This window comes from Mya arenaria, chromosome 12 (assembly GCF_026914265.1).
Source record: "Mya arenaria isolate MELC-2E11 chromosome 12, ASM2691426v1".
Taxonomy (NCBI): domain Eukaryota; kingdom Metazoa; phylum Mollusca; class Bivalvia; order Myida; family Myidae; genus Mya; species Mya arenaria.
This window is the reverse complement of record NC_069133.1, coordinates 46,436,812-46,454,278: the sequence shown is the minus strand read 5'-3', so window position 1 is coordinate 46,454,278 and position 17,467 is coordinate 46,436,812. Positions and strand designations below refer to the sequence as shown.

Genomic DNA, 17,467 nt, shown 5'->3' with positions numbered 1-17,467 from the left:
AATTAGGTAGCCACTATTCAATTTCGTTCCTTTCATCTGTTGATCTTAGCCCCTTGTCCCAAGCACAGGCTAGTGCTAGTTGAGATAAACACAAGCACATAGTTTGTACCAGGAATTAGGTAGCCACTGTTTATTTTTATTCCTTCCATCTGTTGATTTAAGCCCCTTGTCCCAAGCACAGGCTAGTGCTAGTTGATAATATTACAAGCACATAGTTTGTACCAGGAATTAGGTAGCCACTATTCAATTTTGTTCCTCTCATCTGTCCACTTTTCAATTTCGTTCCTTTGATCTGTTGATCTTAGCCCCTTGTCCCAAGCACAGGCTAGTGCTAGTTGAGAGTTAAACAAGCACATAGTTTGTACCAGGAAAAAGGTAGCCACTGTTTAATTTTATTCCTTCCATATGTTGATTTAAGCCCCTTGTCCCAAGTACAGGCTAGTGCTAGTTGAGATAAAGACAAGCACATAGTTTGTACCAGGAATTAGGTAGCCACTTTTCATTCGTTTCATTTTTAGCTTTAAGCCCCTAACTTTATATTGTAAACAAATTATTATGGTCTTTGCCATATGAAATATAAAGATTGAATATTCTGACAATATATTTCTGATTGAAATTTGTATTATATTATTTAAAATAGCAAATGATCAGTTTATTATGCACATCTTAATTGCTGATTTTAACTCTTTATGTTTATTAGATTAACAAAGATATTATCAAAAATCTCTTTAATGAGTGTTATTAGTTTTAAAACTTTAGTTCACTTTTCTAATAATTTAATGTATTTAGATGTTTGATTAAGAAGTTTGATTTAATGATTTGATATAATGAGGGTCATTTTATATGCTGGAAATTAATCTGACATACTAATTAGTTACAAGTGGCAAATGAATCACCCCAAGCCCAAGCTTTCAATGTCCATGGTCCCAAGCCTTGATTGGGTTCACAGTTGGTAAGCCTGCATCAAGTATTCTTTGATGGCATAGACTTTAATTACCCTTTTTTTAAGGTGTGAATTGGGTTTTGATTGACATATGTTCACATAAGTTTGTGTATCTTGATTATATCTTTTTGATTATATTCATTGGTTTAAAAAATACATTAAAATATACATTTTAAAAATGTTTTAATTGTTATTGTAATGATGAATATTTTAAATCTGAAAATTTATTGTCAGAAAATTTGGATCATTATCACTTTGTTTGGCATTGTTTGTTGCCCCTTTTACTAAGCACAGGCTAGTGCCAGTGCATTCTTCATTTGTACAAGCCATCTCCAGTCTTTTTCCTTGCATCTGATGATTGTAGTCCCTTAATCCAAAGAACAGGCTAGTGCTTAAGGATGAATAAACAGGAATTAAGCAGCTACTCTTCAATTGTATTCCTTCCATCTGTTGTTTGCAGCCCCTTGTCCCAAGCACAGGCTAGTGCTAGTTTATAATTTTACAAGCACATAGTTTGTACCAGGAACTAGGTAGCCACTGTTCAATTGGGTTCCTTTCATCTGTTGATCTTAGCCCCTTGTCCCAAGCACAGGCTAGTGCTAGTTGAGAGTTAAACAAGCACATAGTTTGTACCAGGAAAAAGGTAGCCAGTGTATATGTTTATTTCTTCCATATGTTGATTTAAAGCCCCTTGTCCCAAGCACAGGCTAGTGCTAGTTGAGATAAACACAAGCACATAGTTTGTACCAGGAATTAGGTAGCCACTGTTTATTTTTATTCCTTCCATCTGTTGATTTAAGCCCCTTGTCCCAAGCACAGGCTAGTGCTAGTTTATATTTTTACAAGCACATAGTTTGTACCAGGAATTAGGTAGCCACTATTCAATTTTGTTCCTTTGATCTGTTGATCTTAGCCCCTTGTCCCAAGCACAGGCTAGTGCTAGTTTATATTTTTACAAGCACATAGTTTGTACCAGGAATTAGGTAGCCACTATTCAATTTTGTTCCTTTGATCTGTTGATCTTAGCCCCTTGTCCCAAGCACAGGCTAGTGCTAGTTGAGAGTTAAACAAGCACATAGTTTGTACCAGGAAAAAGGTAGCCACTGTTTAATTTTATTTCTTCCATATGTTGATTTAAGCCCCTTTTCCCAAGCACAGGCTAGTGCTTGTTGAGATAAAGACAAGCACATAGTTTGTACCAGGAATTAGGTAGCCACTGTTTAGTTTTATTCCTTCCATCTGTTGATTTAAGCCCCTTGTCCCAAGCACAGGCTAGTGCTAGTTGATAATTTTACAAGCACATAGTTTGTACCAGGAATTAGGTAGCCACTTTTCAATTCTGTTCCTTTCTTCTGTTGATTTTAGCCCCTTGTCCCAAGCACAGGCTAGTGCTAGTTGCAATAAACACAAGCACATAGTTTGTACCAGGAATTAGGTAGCCACTGTTTATTTTTATTCCTTCCATCTGTTGATTTAAGCCTCTTGTCCCAAGCACAGGCTAGTGCTAATTTATAATTTTACAAGCACATAGTTTGTACCAGGAATTAGGTAGCCACTATTCAATTTCGTTCCTTTCATCTGTTGATCTTTGCCCCTTGTCCCAAGCACAGGCTAGTGCTAGTTGAGATAAACACAAGCACATAGTTTGTACCAGGAATTAGGTAGCCACTGTTTATTTTTATTCCTTCCATCTGTTGATTTAAGCCCCTTGTCCCAAGCACAGGCTAGTGCTAGTTTATATTTTTACAAGCACATAGTTTGTACCAGGAATTAGGTAGCCACTATTCAATTTTGTTCCTTTGATCTGTTGATCTTAGCCCCTTGTCCCAAGCACAGGCTAGTGCTAGTTGAGAGTTAAACAAGCACATAGTTTGTACCAGGAAAAAGGTAGCCACTGTTTAATTTTATTCCTTCCATATGTTGATTTAAGCCCCTTGTCCCAAGCACAGGCTAGTGCTAGTTGAGATAAAGACAAGCACATAGTTTGTACCAGGAAAAAGGTAGCCACTTTTCATTCGTTTCATTTTTAGCTTTAAGCCCCTAACTTTATATTGTAAACAAATTATTATGGTCTTTGCCATATGAAATATAAAGATTGAATATTCTGACAATATATTTCTGATTGAAATTTGTATTATATTATTTAAAATAGCAAATGATCAGTTTATTATGCACATCTAAATTGCTGATTTTAACTCTTTATGTTTATTAGATTAACAAAGATATTATCAAAAATCTCTTTAATGAGTGTTATTAGTTTTAAAACTTTAGTTCACTTTTCTAATAATTTAATGTATTTAGATGTTTGATTAAGAAGTTTGATTTAATGATTTGATATAATGAGGGTCATTTTATATGCTGGAAATTAATCTGACATACTAATTAGTTACAAGTGGCAAATGAATCACCCCAAGCCCAAGCTTTCAATGTCCATGGTCCCAAGCCTTGATTGGGTTCACAGTTGGTAAGCCTGCATCAAGTATTCTTTGATGGCATAGACTTTAATTACTCTTTTTTTTAAGGTGTGAATTGGGTTTTGATTGACATATGTTCACATAAGTTTGTGTATCTTTATTATATCTTTGTGATTATATTCATTGGTTTAAAAATACATTAAAATATACATTTTAAAAATGTTTTAATTGTTATTGTAATGATGAATATTTTAAATCTGAAAATTTATTGTCAGAAAATTTGGATCATTATCACTTTGTTTGGCATTGTTTGTTGCCCCTTTTACTAAGCACAGGCTAGTGCCAGTGCATTCTTCATTTGTACAAGCCATCTCCAGTCTTTTTCCTTGCATCTGATGATTGTAGTCCCTTAATCCAAAGAACAGGCTAGTGCTTAAGGATAAATAAACAGGAATTAAGAAGCTACTCTTCAATTGTATTCCTTCCATCTGTTGTTTGCAGCCCCTTGTCCCAAGCACAGGCTAGTGCTAGTTTATAATTTTACAAGCACATAGTTTGTACCAGGAACTAGGTAGCCACTGTTCAATTTGGTTCCTTTCATCTGTTGATCTTAGCCCCTTGTCCCAAGCACAGGCTAGTGCCAGTTGAGAGTTAAACAAGCACATAGTTTGTACCAGGAAAAAGGTAGCCAGTGTATATGTTTATTTCTTCCATATGTTGATTTAAAGCCCCTTGTCCCAAGCACAGGCTAGTGCTAGTTGAGATAAACACAAGCACATAGTTTGTACCAGGAATTAGGTAGCCACTGTTTATTTTTATTCCTTCCATCTGTTGATTTAAGCCCCTTGTCCCAAGCACAGGCTAGTGCTAGTTTATATTTTTACAAGCACATAGTTTGTACCAGGAATTAGGTAGCCACTATTCAATTTTGTTCCTTTGATCTGTTGATCTTAGCCCCTTGTCCCAAGCACAGGCTAGTGCTAGTTTATATTTTTACAAGCACATAGTTTGTACTAGGAAAAAGGTAGCCACTATTCAATTTTGTTCCTTTGATTTGTTGATCTTAGCCCCTTGTCCCAAGCACAGGCTAGTGCTAGTTGAGAGTTAAACAAGCACATAGTTTGTACCAGGAATTAGGTAGCCACTATTCAATTTTGTTCCTTTCATCTGTCCACTTTTCAATTTCGTTCCTTTCATCTGTTGATCTTAGCCCCTTGTCCCAAGCACAGGCTAGTGCTAGTTGAGATAAACACAAACACATAGTTTATACCAGGAATTAGGTAGCCACTGTTTATTTTTATTCCTTCCATCTGTTGATTTAAGCCCCTTGTCCCAAGCACAGGCTAGTGCTAGTTGATAATTTTACAAGCACATAGTTTGTACCAGGAATTAGGTAGCCACTTTTCAATTCTGTTCCTTTCTTCTGTTGATTTTAGCCCCTTGTCCCAAGCACAGGCTAGTGCTAGTTGATAATATTACAAGCACATAGTTTGTACCAGGAATTAGGTAGCCACTATTCAATTTTGTTCCTTTCATCTGTCCACTTTTCAATTTCGTTCCTTTCATCTGTTGATCTTAGCCCCTTGTCCCAAGCACAGGCTAGTGCTAGTTGAGAGTTAAACAAGCACATAGTTTGTACCAGGAAAAAGGTAGCCACTGTTTAATTTTATTCCTTCCATATGTTGATTTAAGCCCCTTGTCCCAAGCACAGGCTAGTGCTAGTTGAGATAAAGACAAGCACATAGTTTGTACCAGGAATTAGGTAGCCACTTTTCATTCGTTTCATTTTTAGCTTTAAGCCCCTAACTTTATATTGTAAACAAATTATTATGGTCTTTGCCATATGAAATATAAAGATTGAATATTCTGACAATATATTTCTGATTGAAATTTGTATTATATTATTTAAAATAGCAAATGATCAGTTTATTATGCACATCTAAATTGCTGATTTTAACTCTTTATGTTTATTAGATTAACAAAGATATTTTCAAATATCTCTTTAATGAGTGTTATTAGTTTTAAAACTTTAGTTCACTTTTCTAATAATTTAATGTATTTAGATGTTTGATTAAGAAGTTTGATTTAATGATTTGATATAATGAGGGTCATTTTATATGCTGGAAATTAATCTGACATACTAATTAGTTACAAGTGGCAAATGAATCACCCCAAGCCCAAGCTTTCAATGTCCATGGTCCCAAGCCTTGATTGGGTTCACAGTTGGTAAGCCTGCATCAAGTATTCTTTGATGGCTTAGACTTTAATTACTCTTTTTTTAAGGTGTGAATTGGGTTTTGATTGACATATGTTCACATAAGTTTGTGTATCTTGATTATATCTTTTTGATTATATTCATTGGTTTAAAAAAATACATTAAAATATACATTTTAAAAATGTTTTAATTGTTATTGTAATGATGAATATTTTAAATCTGAAAATTTATTGTCAGAAAATTTGGATCATTATCACTTTGTTTGGCATTGTTTGTTGCCCCTTTTACTAAGCACAGGCTAGTGCCAGTGCATTCTTCATTTGTACAAGCCATCTCCAGTCTTTTTCCTTGCATCTGATGATTGTAGTCCCTTAATCCAAAGAACAGGCTAGTGCTTAAGGATGAATAAACAGGAATTAAGAAGCTACTCTTCAATTGTATTCCTTCCATCTGTTGTTTGCAGCCCCTTGTCCCAAGCACAGGCTAGTGCTAGTTTATAATTTTACAAGCACATAGTTTGTACCAGGAACTAGGTAGCCACTGTTCAATTTGGTTCCTTTCATCTGTTGATCTTAGCCCCTTGTCCCAAGCACAGGCTAGTGCTAGTTGAGAGTTAAACAAGCACATAGTTTGTACCAGGAAAAAGGTAGCCAGTGTATATGTTTATTTCTTCCATATGTTGATTTAAAGCTCCTTGTCCCAAGCACAGGCTAGTGCTAGTTGAGATAAACACAAGCACATAGTTTGTACCAGGAATTAGGTAGCCACTGTTTATTTTTATTCCTTCCATCTGTTGATTTAAGCCCCTTGTCCCAAGCACAGGCTAGTGCTAGTTTATATTTTTACAAGCACATAGTTTGTACCAGGAATTAGGTAGCCACTATTCAATTTTGTTCCTTTGATCTGTTGATCTTAGCCCCTTGTCCCAAGCACAGGCTAGTGCTAGTTTATATTTTTACAAGCACATAGTTTGTACCAGGAATTAGGTAGCCACTATTCAATTTTGTTCCTTTGATCTGTTGATCTTAGCCCCTTGTCCCAAGCACAGGCTAGTGCTACTTGAGAGTTAAACAAGCACATAGTTTGTACCAGGAATTAGGTAGCCACTATTCAATTTTGTTCCTTTCATCTGTCCACTTTTCAATTTCGTTCCTTTCATCTGTTGATCTTAGCCCCTTGTCCCAAGCACAGGCTAGTGCTAGTTGAGATAAACACAAGCACATAGTTTGTACTAGGAATTAGGTAGCCACTGTTTATTTTTATTCCTTCCATCTGTTGATTTAAGCCCCTTGTCCCAAGCACAGGCTAGTGCTAGTTGATAATTTTACAAGCACATAGTTTGTACCAGGAATTAGGTAGCCACTTTTCAATTCTGTTCCTTTCTTCTGTTGATTTTAGCCCCTTGTCCCAAGCACAGGCTAGTGCTAGTTGAGATAAACACAAGCACATAATTTGTACCAGGAATTAGGTAGCCACTGTTTATTTTTATTCCTTCCATCTGTTGATTTAAGCCTCTTGTCCCAAGCACAGGCTAGTAATAATTTATAATTTTACAAGCACATAGTTTGTACCAGGAATTAGGTAGCCACTATTCAATTTCGTTCCTTTCATCTGTTGATCTTAGCCCCTTGTCCCAAGCACAGGCTAGTGCTAGTTGAGATAAACACAAGCACATAGTTTGTACCAGGAATTAGGTAGCCACTGTTTATTTTTATTCCTTCCATCTGTTGATTTAAGCCCCTTGTCCCAAGCACAGGCTAGTGCTAGTTGATAATATTACAAGCACATAGTTTGTACCAGGAATTAGGTAGCCACTATTCAATTTTGTTCCTCTCATCTGTCCACTTTTCAATTTCGTTCCTTTGATCTGTTGATCTTAGCCCCTTGTCCCAAGCACAGGCTAGTGCTAGTTGAGAGTTAAACAAGCACATAGTTTGTACCAGGAAAAAGGTAGCCACTGTTTAATTTTATTCCTTCCATATGTTGATTTAAGCCCCTTGTCCCAAGTACAGGCTAGTGCTAGTTGAGATAAAGACAAGCACATAGTTTGTACCAGGAATTAGGTAGCCACTTTTCATTCGTTTCATTTTTAGCTTTAAGCCCCTAACTTTATATTGTAAACAAATTATTATGGTCTTTGCCATATGAAATATAAAGATTGAATATTCTGACAATATATTTCTGATTGAAATTTGTATTATATTATTTAAAATAGCAAATGATCAGTTTATTATGCACATCTTAATTGCTGATTTTAACTCTTTATGTTTATTAGATTAACAAAGATATTATCAAAAATCTCTTTAATGAGTGTTATTAGTTTTAAAACTTTAGTTCACTTTTCTAATAATTTAATGTATTTAGATGTTTGATTAAGAAGTTTGATTTAATGATTTGATATAATGAGGGTCATTTTATATGCTGGAAATTAATCTGACATACTAATTAGTTACAAGTGGCAAATGAATCACCCCAAGCCCAAGCTTTCAATGTCCATGGTCCCAAGCCTTGATTGGGTTCACAGTTGGTAAGCCTGCATCAAGTATTCTTTGATGGCATAGACTTTAATTACCCTTTTTTTAAGGTGTGAATTGGGTTTTGATTGACATATGTTCACATAAGTTTGTGTATCTTGATTATATCTTTTTGATTATATTCATTGGTTTAAAAAATACATTAAAATATACATTTTAAAAATGTTTTAATTGTTATTGTAATGATGAATATTTTAAATCTGAAAATTTATTGTCAGAAAATTTGGATCATTATCACTTTGTTTGGCATTGTTTGTTGCCCCTTTTACTAAGCACAGGCTAGTGCCAGTGCATTCTTCATTTGTACAAGCCATCTCCAGTCTTTTTCCTTGCATCTGATGATTGTAGTCCCTTAATCCAAAGAACAGGCTAGTGCTTAAGGATGAATAAACAGGAATTAAGCAGCTACTCTTCAATTGTATTCCTTCCATCTGTTGTTTGCAGCCCCTTGTCCCAAGCACAGGCTAGTGCTAGTTTATAATTTTACAAGCACATAGTTTGTACCAGGAACTAGGTAGCCACTGTTCAATTGGGTTCCTTTCATCTGTTGATCTTAGCCCCTTGTCCCAAGCACAGGCTAGTGCTAGTTGAGAGTTAAACAAGCACATAGTTTGTACCAGGAAAAAGGTAGCCAGTGTATATGTTTATTTCTTCCATATGTTGATTTAAAGCCCCTTGTCCCAAGCACAGGCTAGTGCTAGTTGAGATAAACACAAGCACATAGTTTGTACCAGGAATTAGGTAGCCACTGTTTATTTTTATTCCTTCCATCTGTTGATTTAAGCCCCTTGTCCCAAGCACAGGCTAGTGCTAGTTTATATTTTTACAAGCACATAGTTTGTACCAGGAATTAGGTAGCCACTATTCAATTTTGTTCCTTTGATCTGTTGATCTTAGCCCCTTGTCCCAAGCACAGGCTAGTGCTAGTTTATATTTTTACAAGCACATAGTTTGTACCAGGAATTAGGTAGCCACTATTCAATTTTGTTCCTTTGATCTGTTGATCTTAGCCCCTTGTCCCAAGCACAGGCTAGTGCTAGTTGAGAGTTAAACAAGCACATAGTTTGTACCAGGAAAAAGGTAGCCACTGTTTAATTTTATTTCTTCCATATGTTGATTTAAGCCCCTTTTCCCAAGCACAGGCTAGTGCTTGTTGAGATAAAGACAAGCACATAGTTTGTACCAGGAATTAGGTAGCCACTGTTTAGTTTTATTCCTTCCATCTGTTGATATAAGCCCCTTGTCCCAAGCACAGGCTAGTGCTAGTTGATAATTTTACAAGCACATAGTTTGTACCAGGAATTAGGTAGCCACTTTTCAATTCTGTTCCTTTCTTCTGTTGATTTTAGCCCCTTGTCCCAAGCACAGGCTAGTGCTAGTTGCAATAAACACAAGCACATAGTTTGTACCAGGAATTAGGTAGCCACTGTTTATTTTTATTCCTTCCATCTGTTGATTTAAGCCTCTTGTCCCAAGCACAGGCTAGTGCTAATTTATAATTTTACAAGCACATAGTTTGTACCAGGAATTAGGTAGCCACTATTCAATTTCGTTCCTTTCATCTGTTGATCTTTGCCCCTTGTCCCAAGCACAGGCTAGTGCTAGTTGAGATAAACACAAGCACATAGTTTGTACCAGGAATTAGGTAGCCACTGTTTATTTTTATTCCTTCCATCTGTTGATTTAAGCCCCTTGTCCCAAGCACAGGCTAGTGCTAGTTTATATTTTTACAAGCACATAGTTTGTACCAGGAATTAGGTAGCCACTATTCAATTTTGTTCCTTTGATCTGTTGATCTTAGCCCCTTGTCCCAAGCACAGGCTAGTGCTAGTTCAGAGTTAAACAAGCACATAGTTTGTACCAGGAATTAGGTAGCCACTGTTTATTTTTATTCCTTCCATATGTTGATTTAAGCCCCTTGTCCCAAGCACAGGCTAGTGCTAGTTGAGATAAAGACAAGCACATAGTTTGTACCAGGAAAAAGGTAGCCACTTTTCATTCGTTTCATTTTTAGCTTTAAGCCCCTAACTTTATATTGTAAACAAATTATTATGGTCTTTGCCATATGAAATATAAAGATTGAATATTCTGACAATATATTTCTGATTGAAATTTGTATTATATTATTTAAAATAGCAAATGATCAGTTTATTATGCACATCTAAATTGCTGATTTTAACTCTTTATGTTTATTAGATTAACAAAGATATTATCAAAAATCTCTTTAATGAGTGTTATTAGTTTTAAAACTTTAGTTCACTTTTCTAATAATTTAATGTATTTAGATGTTTGATTAAGAAGTTTGATTTAATGATTTGATATAATGAGGGTCATTTTATATGCTGGAAATTAATCTGACATACTAATTAGTTACAAGTGGCAAATGAATCACCCCAAGCCCAAGCTTTCAATGTCCATGGTCCCAAGCCTTGATTGGGTTCACAGTTGGTAAGCCTGCATCAAGTATTCTTTGATGGCATAGACTTTAATTACTCTTTTTTTTAAGGTGTGAATTGGGTTTTGATTGACATATGTTCACATAAGTTTGTGTATCTTGATTATATCTTTGTGATTATATTCATTGGTTTAAAAATACATTAAAATATACATTTTAAAAATGTTTTAATTGTTATTGTAATGATGAATATTTTAAATCTGAAAATTTATTGTCAGAAAATTTGGATCATTATCACTTTGTTTGGCATTGTTTGTTGCCCCTTTTACTAAGCACAGGCTAGTGCCAGTGCATTCTTCATTTGTACAAGCCATCTCCAGTCTTTTTCCTTGCATCTGATGATTGTAGTCCCTTAATCCAAAGAACAGGCTAGTGCTTAAGGATAAATAAACAGGAATTAAGAAGCTACTCTTCAATTGTATTCCTTCCATCTGTTGTTTGCAGCCCCTTGTCCCAAGCACAGGCTAGTGCTAGTTTATAATTTTACAAGCACATAGTTTGTACCAGGAACTAGGTAGCCACTGTTCAATTTGGTTCCTTTCATCTGTTGATCTTAGCCCCTTGTCCCAAGCACAGGCTAGTGCTAGTTGAGAGTTAAACAAGCACATAGTTTGTACCAGGAAAAAGGTAGCCAGTGTATATGTTTATTTCTTCCATATGTTGATTTAAAGCCCCTTGTCCCAAGCACAGGCTAGTGCTAGTTGAGATAAACACAAGCACATAGTTTGTACCAGGAATTAGGTAGCCACTGTTTATTTTTATTCCTTCCATCTGTTGATTTAAGCCCCTTGTCCCAAGCACAGGCTAGTGCTAGTTGATAATATTACAAGCACATAGTTTGTACCAGGAATTAGGTAGCCACTATTCAATTTTGTTCCTTTCATCTGTCCACTTTTCAATTTCGTTCCTTTCATCTGTTGATCTTAGCCCCTTGTCCCAAGCACAGGCTAGTGCTAGTTGAAATAAACACAAGCACATAGTTTGTACCAGGAATTAGGTAGCCACTATTCAATTTCGTTCCTTTCATTTGTTGATCTTAGCCCCTTGTCCCAAGCACAGGCTAGTGCTAGTTGAGAGTTAAACAAGCACATAGTTTGTACCAGGAATTAGGTAGCCACTGTTTATTTTTATTCCTTCCATCTGTTGATTTTAGCCCCTTGTCCCAAGCACAGGCTAGTGCTAGTTTATATTTTTACAAGCACATAGTTTGTACCAGGAATTAGGTAGCCACTATTCAATTTTGTTCCTTTCATCTGTCCACTTTTCAATTTCGTTCCTTTCATCTGTTGATCTTAGCCCCTTGTCCCAAGCACAGGCTAGTGCTAGTTGAGAGTTAAACAAGCACATAGTTTGTACCAGGAAAAAGGTAGCCACTGTTTAATTTTATTCCTTCCATATGTTGATTTAAGCCCCTTGTCCCAAGCACAGGCTAGTGCTAGTTGAGATAAAGACAAGCACATAGTTTGTACCAGGAATTAGGTAGCCACTTTTCATTCGTTTCATTTTTAGCTTTAAGCCCCTAACTTTATATTGTAAACAAATTATTATGGTCTTTGCCATATGAAATATAAAGATTGAATATTCTGACAATATATTTCTGATTGAAATTTGTATTATATTATTTAAAATAGCAAATGATCAGTTTATTATGCACATCTAAATTGCTGATTTTAACTCTTTATGTTTATTAGATTAACAAAGATATTATCAAAAATCTCTTTAATGAGTGTTATTAGTTTTAAAACTTTAGTTCACTTTTCTAATAATTTAATGTATTTAGATGTTTGATTAAGAAGTTTGATTTAATGATTTGATATAATGAGGGTCAGTTTATATGCTGGAAATTAATCTGACATACTAATTAGTTACAAGTGGCAAATGAATCACCCCAAGCCCAAGCTTTCAATGTCCATGGTCCCAAGCCTTGATTGGGTTCACAGTTGGTAAGCCTGCATCAAGTATTCTTTGATGGCATAGACTTTAATTACTCTTTTTTTAAGGTGTGAATTGGGTTTTGATTGACATATGTTCACATAAGTTTGTGCATCTTGATTATATCTTTGTGATTATATTCATTGGTTTAAAAAATACATTAAAATATACATTTTAAAAATGTTTTAATTGTTATTGTAATGATGAATATTTTAAATCTGAAAATTTATTGTCAGAAAATTTGGATCATTATCACTTTGTTTGGCATTGTTTGTTGCCCCTTTTACTAAGCACAGGCTAGTGCCAGTGCATTCTTCATTTGTACAAGCCATCTCCAGTCTTTTTCCTTGCATCTGATGATTGTAGTCCCTTAATCCAAAGAACAGGCTAGTGCTTAAGGATGAATAAACAGGAATTAAGAAGCTACTATTCAATTGTATTCCTTCCATCTGTTGTTTGCAGCCCCTTGTCCCAAGCACAGGCTAGTGCTAGTTTATAATTTTACAAGCACATAGTTTGTACCAGGAACTAGGTAGCCACTGTTCAATTTGGTTCCTTTCATCTGTTGATCTTAGCCCCTTGTCCCAAGCACAGGCTAGTGCTAGTTGAGAGTTAAACAAGCACATAGTTTGTACCAGGAAAAAGGTAGCCAGTGTATATGTTTATTTCTTCCATATGTTGATTTAAAGCCCCTTGTCCCAAGCACAGGCTAGTGCTAGTTGAGATAAACACAAGCACATAGTTTGTACCAGGAATTAGGTAGCCACTGTTTATTTTTATTCCTTCCATCTGTTGATTTAAGCCCCTTGTCCCAAGCACAGGCTAGTGCTAGTTTATATTTTTACAAGCACATAGTTTGTACCAGGAATTAGGTAGCCACTATTCAATTTTGTTCCTTTGATCTGTTGATCTTAGCCCCTTGTCCCAAGCACAGGCTAGTGCTAGTTTATATTTTTACAAGCACATAGTTTGTACCAGGAAAAAGGTAGCCACTATTCAATTTTGTTCCTTTGATCTGTTGATCTTAGCCCCTTGTCCCAAGCACAGGCTAGTGCTAGTTGAGAGTTAAACAAGCACATAGTTTGTACCAGGAATTAGGTAGCCACTATTCAATTTTGTTCCTTTCATCTGTCCACTTTTCAATTTCGTTCCTTTCATCTGTTGATCTTAGCCCCTTGTCCCAAGCACAGGCTAGTGCTAGTTGAGATAAACACAAACACATAGTTTATACCAGGAATTAGGTAGCCACTGTTTATTTTTATTCCTTCCATCTGTTGATTTAAGCCCCTTGTCCCAAGCACAGGCTAGTGCTAGTTGATAATTTTACAAGCACATAGTTTGTACCAGGAATTAGGTAGCCACTTTTCAATTCTGTTCCTTTCTTCTGTTGATTTTAGCCCCTTGTCCCAAGCACAGGCTAGTGCTAGTTGATAATATTACAAGCACATAGTTTGTACCAGGAATTAGGTAGCCACTATTCAATTTTGTTCCTTTCATCTGTCCACTTTTCAATTTCGTTCCTTTCATCTGTTGATCTTAGCCCCTTGTCCCAAGCACAGGCTAGTGCTAGTTGAGAGTTAAACAAGCACATAGTTTGTACCAGGAAAAAGGTAGCCACTGTTTAATTTTATTCCTTCCATATGTTGATTTAAGCCCCTTGTCCCAAGCACAGGCTAGTGCTAGTTGAGATAAAGACAAGCACATAGTTTGTACCAGGAAAAAGGTAGCCACTGTTTAATCTTATTCCTTCCATATGTTGATTTAAAGCCCCTTGTCCCAAGCACAGGCTAGTTCTAGTTGAGATAAAGACAAGCACATAGTTTGTACCAGGAATTAGGTAGCCACTTTTCATTCGTTTCATTTTTAGCTTTAAGCCCCTAACTTTATATTGTAAACAAATTATTATGGTCTTTGCCATATGAAATATAAAGATTGAATATTCTGACAATATATTTCTGATTGAAATTTGTATTATATTATTTAAAATAGCAAATGATCAGTTTATTATGCACATCTAAATTGCTGATTTTAACTCTTTATGTTTATTAGATTAACAAAGATATTATCAAAAATCTCTTTAATGAGTGTTATTAGTTTTAAAACTTTAGTTCACTTTTCTAATAATTTAATGTATTTAGATGTTTGATTAAGAAGTTTGATTTAATGATTTGATATAATGAGGGTCATTTTATATGCTGGAAATTAATCTGACATACTAATTAGTTACAAGTGGCAAATGAATCACCCCAAGCCCAAGCTTTCAATGTCCATGGTCCCAAGCCTTGATTGGGTTCACAGTTGGTAAGCCTGCATCAAGTATTCTTTGATGGCATAGACTTTAATTACTCTTTTTTTAAGGTGTGAATTGGGTTTTGATTGACATATGTTCACATAAGTTTGTGCATCTTGATTATATCTTTGTGATTATATTCATTGGTTTAAAAAATACATTAAAATATACATTTTAAAAATGTTTTAATTGTTATTGTAATGATGAATATTTTAAATCTGAAAATTTATTGTCAGAAAATTTGGATCATTATCACTTTGTTTGGCATTGTTTGTTGCCCCTTTTACTAAGCACAGGCTAGTGCCAGTGCATTCTTCATTTGTACAAGCCATATCCAGTCTTTTTCCTTGCATCTGATGATTGTAGTCCCTTAATCCAAAGAACAGGCTAGTGCTTAAGGATGAATAAACAGGAATTAAGAAGCTACTCTTCAATTGTAATCCTACCATCTGTTGTTTGCTGCCCCTTGTCCCAAGCACAGGCTAGTGCTAGTTGAGAGTTAAACAAGCACATAGTTTGTACCAGGAAAAAGGTAGCCACTGTTTAATTTTATTCCTTCCATCTGATGATTTTAGCCCCTTGTCCCAAGCACAGGCTAATGCTAGTTATGATAAAACACAAGCACATAATTTATACCAGGAATTAGCTAGCTAGTGTTTATGTTTATTCCTTCCATCTGTCGATTTTAGCCCCTTGTCCCAAGCACAGGCTAGTGCTAGTTGAGATAAACACAAGCACATAGTTTGTACCAGGAATGAGGTAGCCACTGTTCAATATTTCTTGGATTTGTACAAGTCTGCTCCAGTTTTTTTCTTTGCATCTGCTGATTTAAGTCGCTTGTTCCAAACACAGGGTATCGTTTATTGTTCATTAAGCAAGCACATAGTTTGTAGCCACTTGTTAATATAAGTCCTTCCATCCATTGATTGAAGCCCCTTGTCCCTTGATTCAAGAAATCCCCTGAATTGGAAGTCCCATGTTTGTTGTATTGTATTGTATGCATTTTAGCTACATATCTTGGGAAAAGGTGGTAGTCGAGGTTCCAATCTGGAAACCATGCATGCTTGGTAAATTGTATACTGTATGGGTTTCCGCTGCACATGTAAGAAGGGGGTAGTCGAGGTTTAACTGGAAACCATGCTGCACATGTTAAAAGGAGGTTGTTAGGGGTCTATCTGGAGACCATGCCTGTTTGTAACAATGTGTTATATATATATATATATATTTCAGCTGCACTTGTTAAAAGAGGTTGTCAGGGGTCTATCTGGAGTCCATGCCTGTTTGTAACAATGTGTTATATATATATATATATTTTTCAGCTGCACTTGTTAAAAGAGGTTGTCAGGGGTCAATCTGGAGACCATGCCTGTTTGTAACATTGTGTTATATATATATATATATTTCAGCTGCACATGTTAAAAGGAGGTTGTTAGGGGTCTATCTGGAGACCATGCCTGTTTGTAACAATGTGTTATATATATATATATTTTTCAGCTGCACTTGTTAAAAGAGGTTGTCAGGGGTCTATCTGGAGACCATGCCTGTTTGTAACAATGTGTTATATATTTATATATATTTCAGCTGCACATGTTAAAAGAGGTCGTCAGGTGTCTATCTGGAGACCATGCCTGTTTGTTACATTGTGTGTTATATATTTATATATATTTCAGCTGCACATGTTAAAAGAGGTCGTCCGGTGTCTATCTGGAGACCATGCCTGTTTGTTACATTGTGTGTTATATATTTATATATATTTCAGCTGCACATGTTAAAAGAGGTCATCCGGTGTCTATCTGGAGACCATGCCTGTTTGTAACAATGTGTGTTATATATATTTTTCAGCTGCACTTGTTAAAAGAGGTTGTCAGGTGTCTATCTGGAGACCATGCCTGTTTGTAACAATGTGTTATATATATATATATATTTTTCAGCTGCACTTGTTAAAAGAGGTTGTCAGGGGTCTATCTGGAGACCATGCCTGTTTGTAACAATGTGTTATATATATATATATTTCAGCTGCACATGTTAAAAGGAGGTTGTTAGGGGTCTATCTGGAGACCATGCCTGTTTGTAACAATGTGTTATATATATATATATTTTTCAGCTGCACTTGTTAAAAGAGGTTGTCAGGGGTCTATCTGGAGACCATGCCTGTTTGTAACAATGTGTTATATATTTATATATATTTCAGCTGCACATGTTAAAAGAGGTCATCCGGTGTCTATCTGGAGACCATGCCTGTTTGTAACAATGTGTGTTATATATATTTTTCAGCTGCACTTGTTAAAAGAGGTTGTCAGGGGTCTATCTGGAGACCATGCCTGTTTGTAACAATGTGTTATATATTTATATATATTTCAGCTGCACATGTTAAAAGAGGTCGTCCGGTGTCTATCTGGAGACCATGCCTGTTTGTTACATTGTGTTATATATATATATTTCAGCTGCACATGTTAAAAGAGGTCATCCGGTGTCTATCTGGAGACCATGCCTGTTTGTTACATTGTGTATTATATATATATTTCAGCTGCACATGTTAAAAGAGGTTGTCAGGGGTCTATCTGGAGACCATGCCTGTTTGTAACAATGTGTGTTATATATATTTTTCAGCTGCACTTGTTAAAAGAGGTTGTCAGGGGTCTATCTGGAGACCATGCCTGTTTGTAACAATGTGTTATATATAT

At 35.7% G+C, this 17,467-nt stretch overlaps 1 protein-coding gene across 1 annotated transcript in view; it reads left to right on the top strand.

Moving 5' to 3' along the window:
- LOC128210739 (dynein axonemal heavy chain 2-like) overlaps window positions 1-17,450 on the top strand; it is a 108,442-nt gene extending 90,992 nt beyond the window's left edge. The window contains exon 14 of the mRNA XM_052915091.1: window positions 17,394-17,450. Within this exon, the coding sequence (XP_052771051.1) occupies window positions 17,394-17,450 (57 nt within the window). The remainder of the gene's footprint in view (window positions 1-17,393) is intronic.
- The last annotated feature ends 17 nt before the right edge of the window (window positions 17,451-17,467 follow it).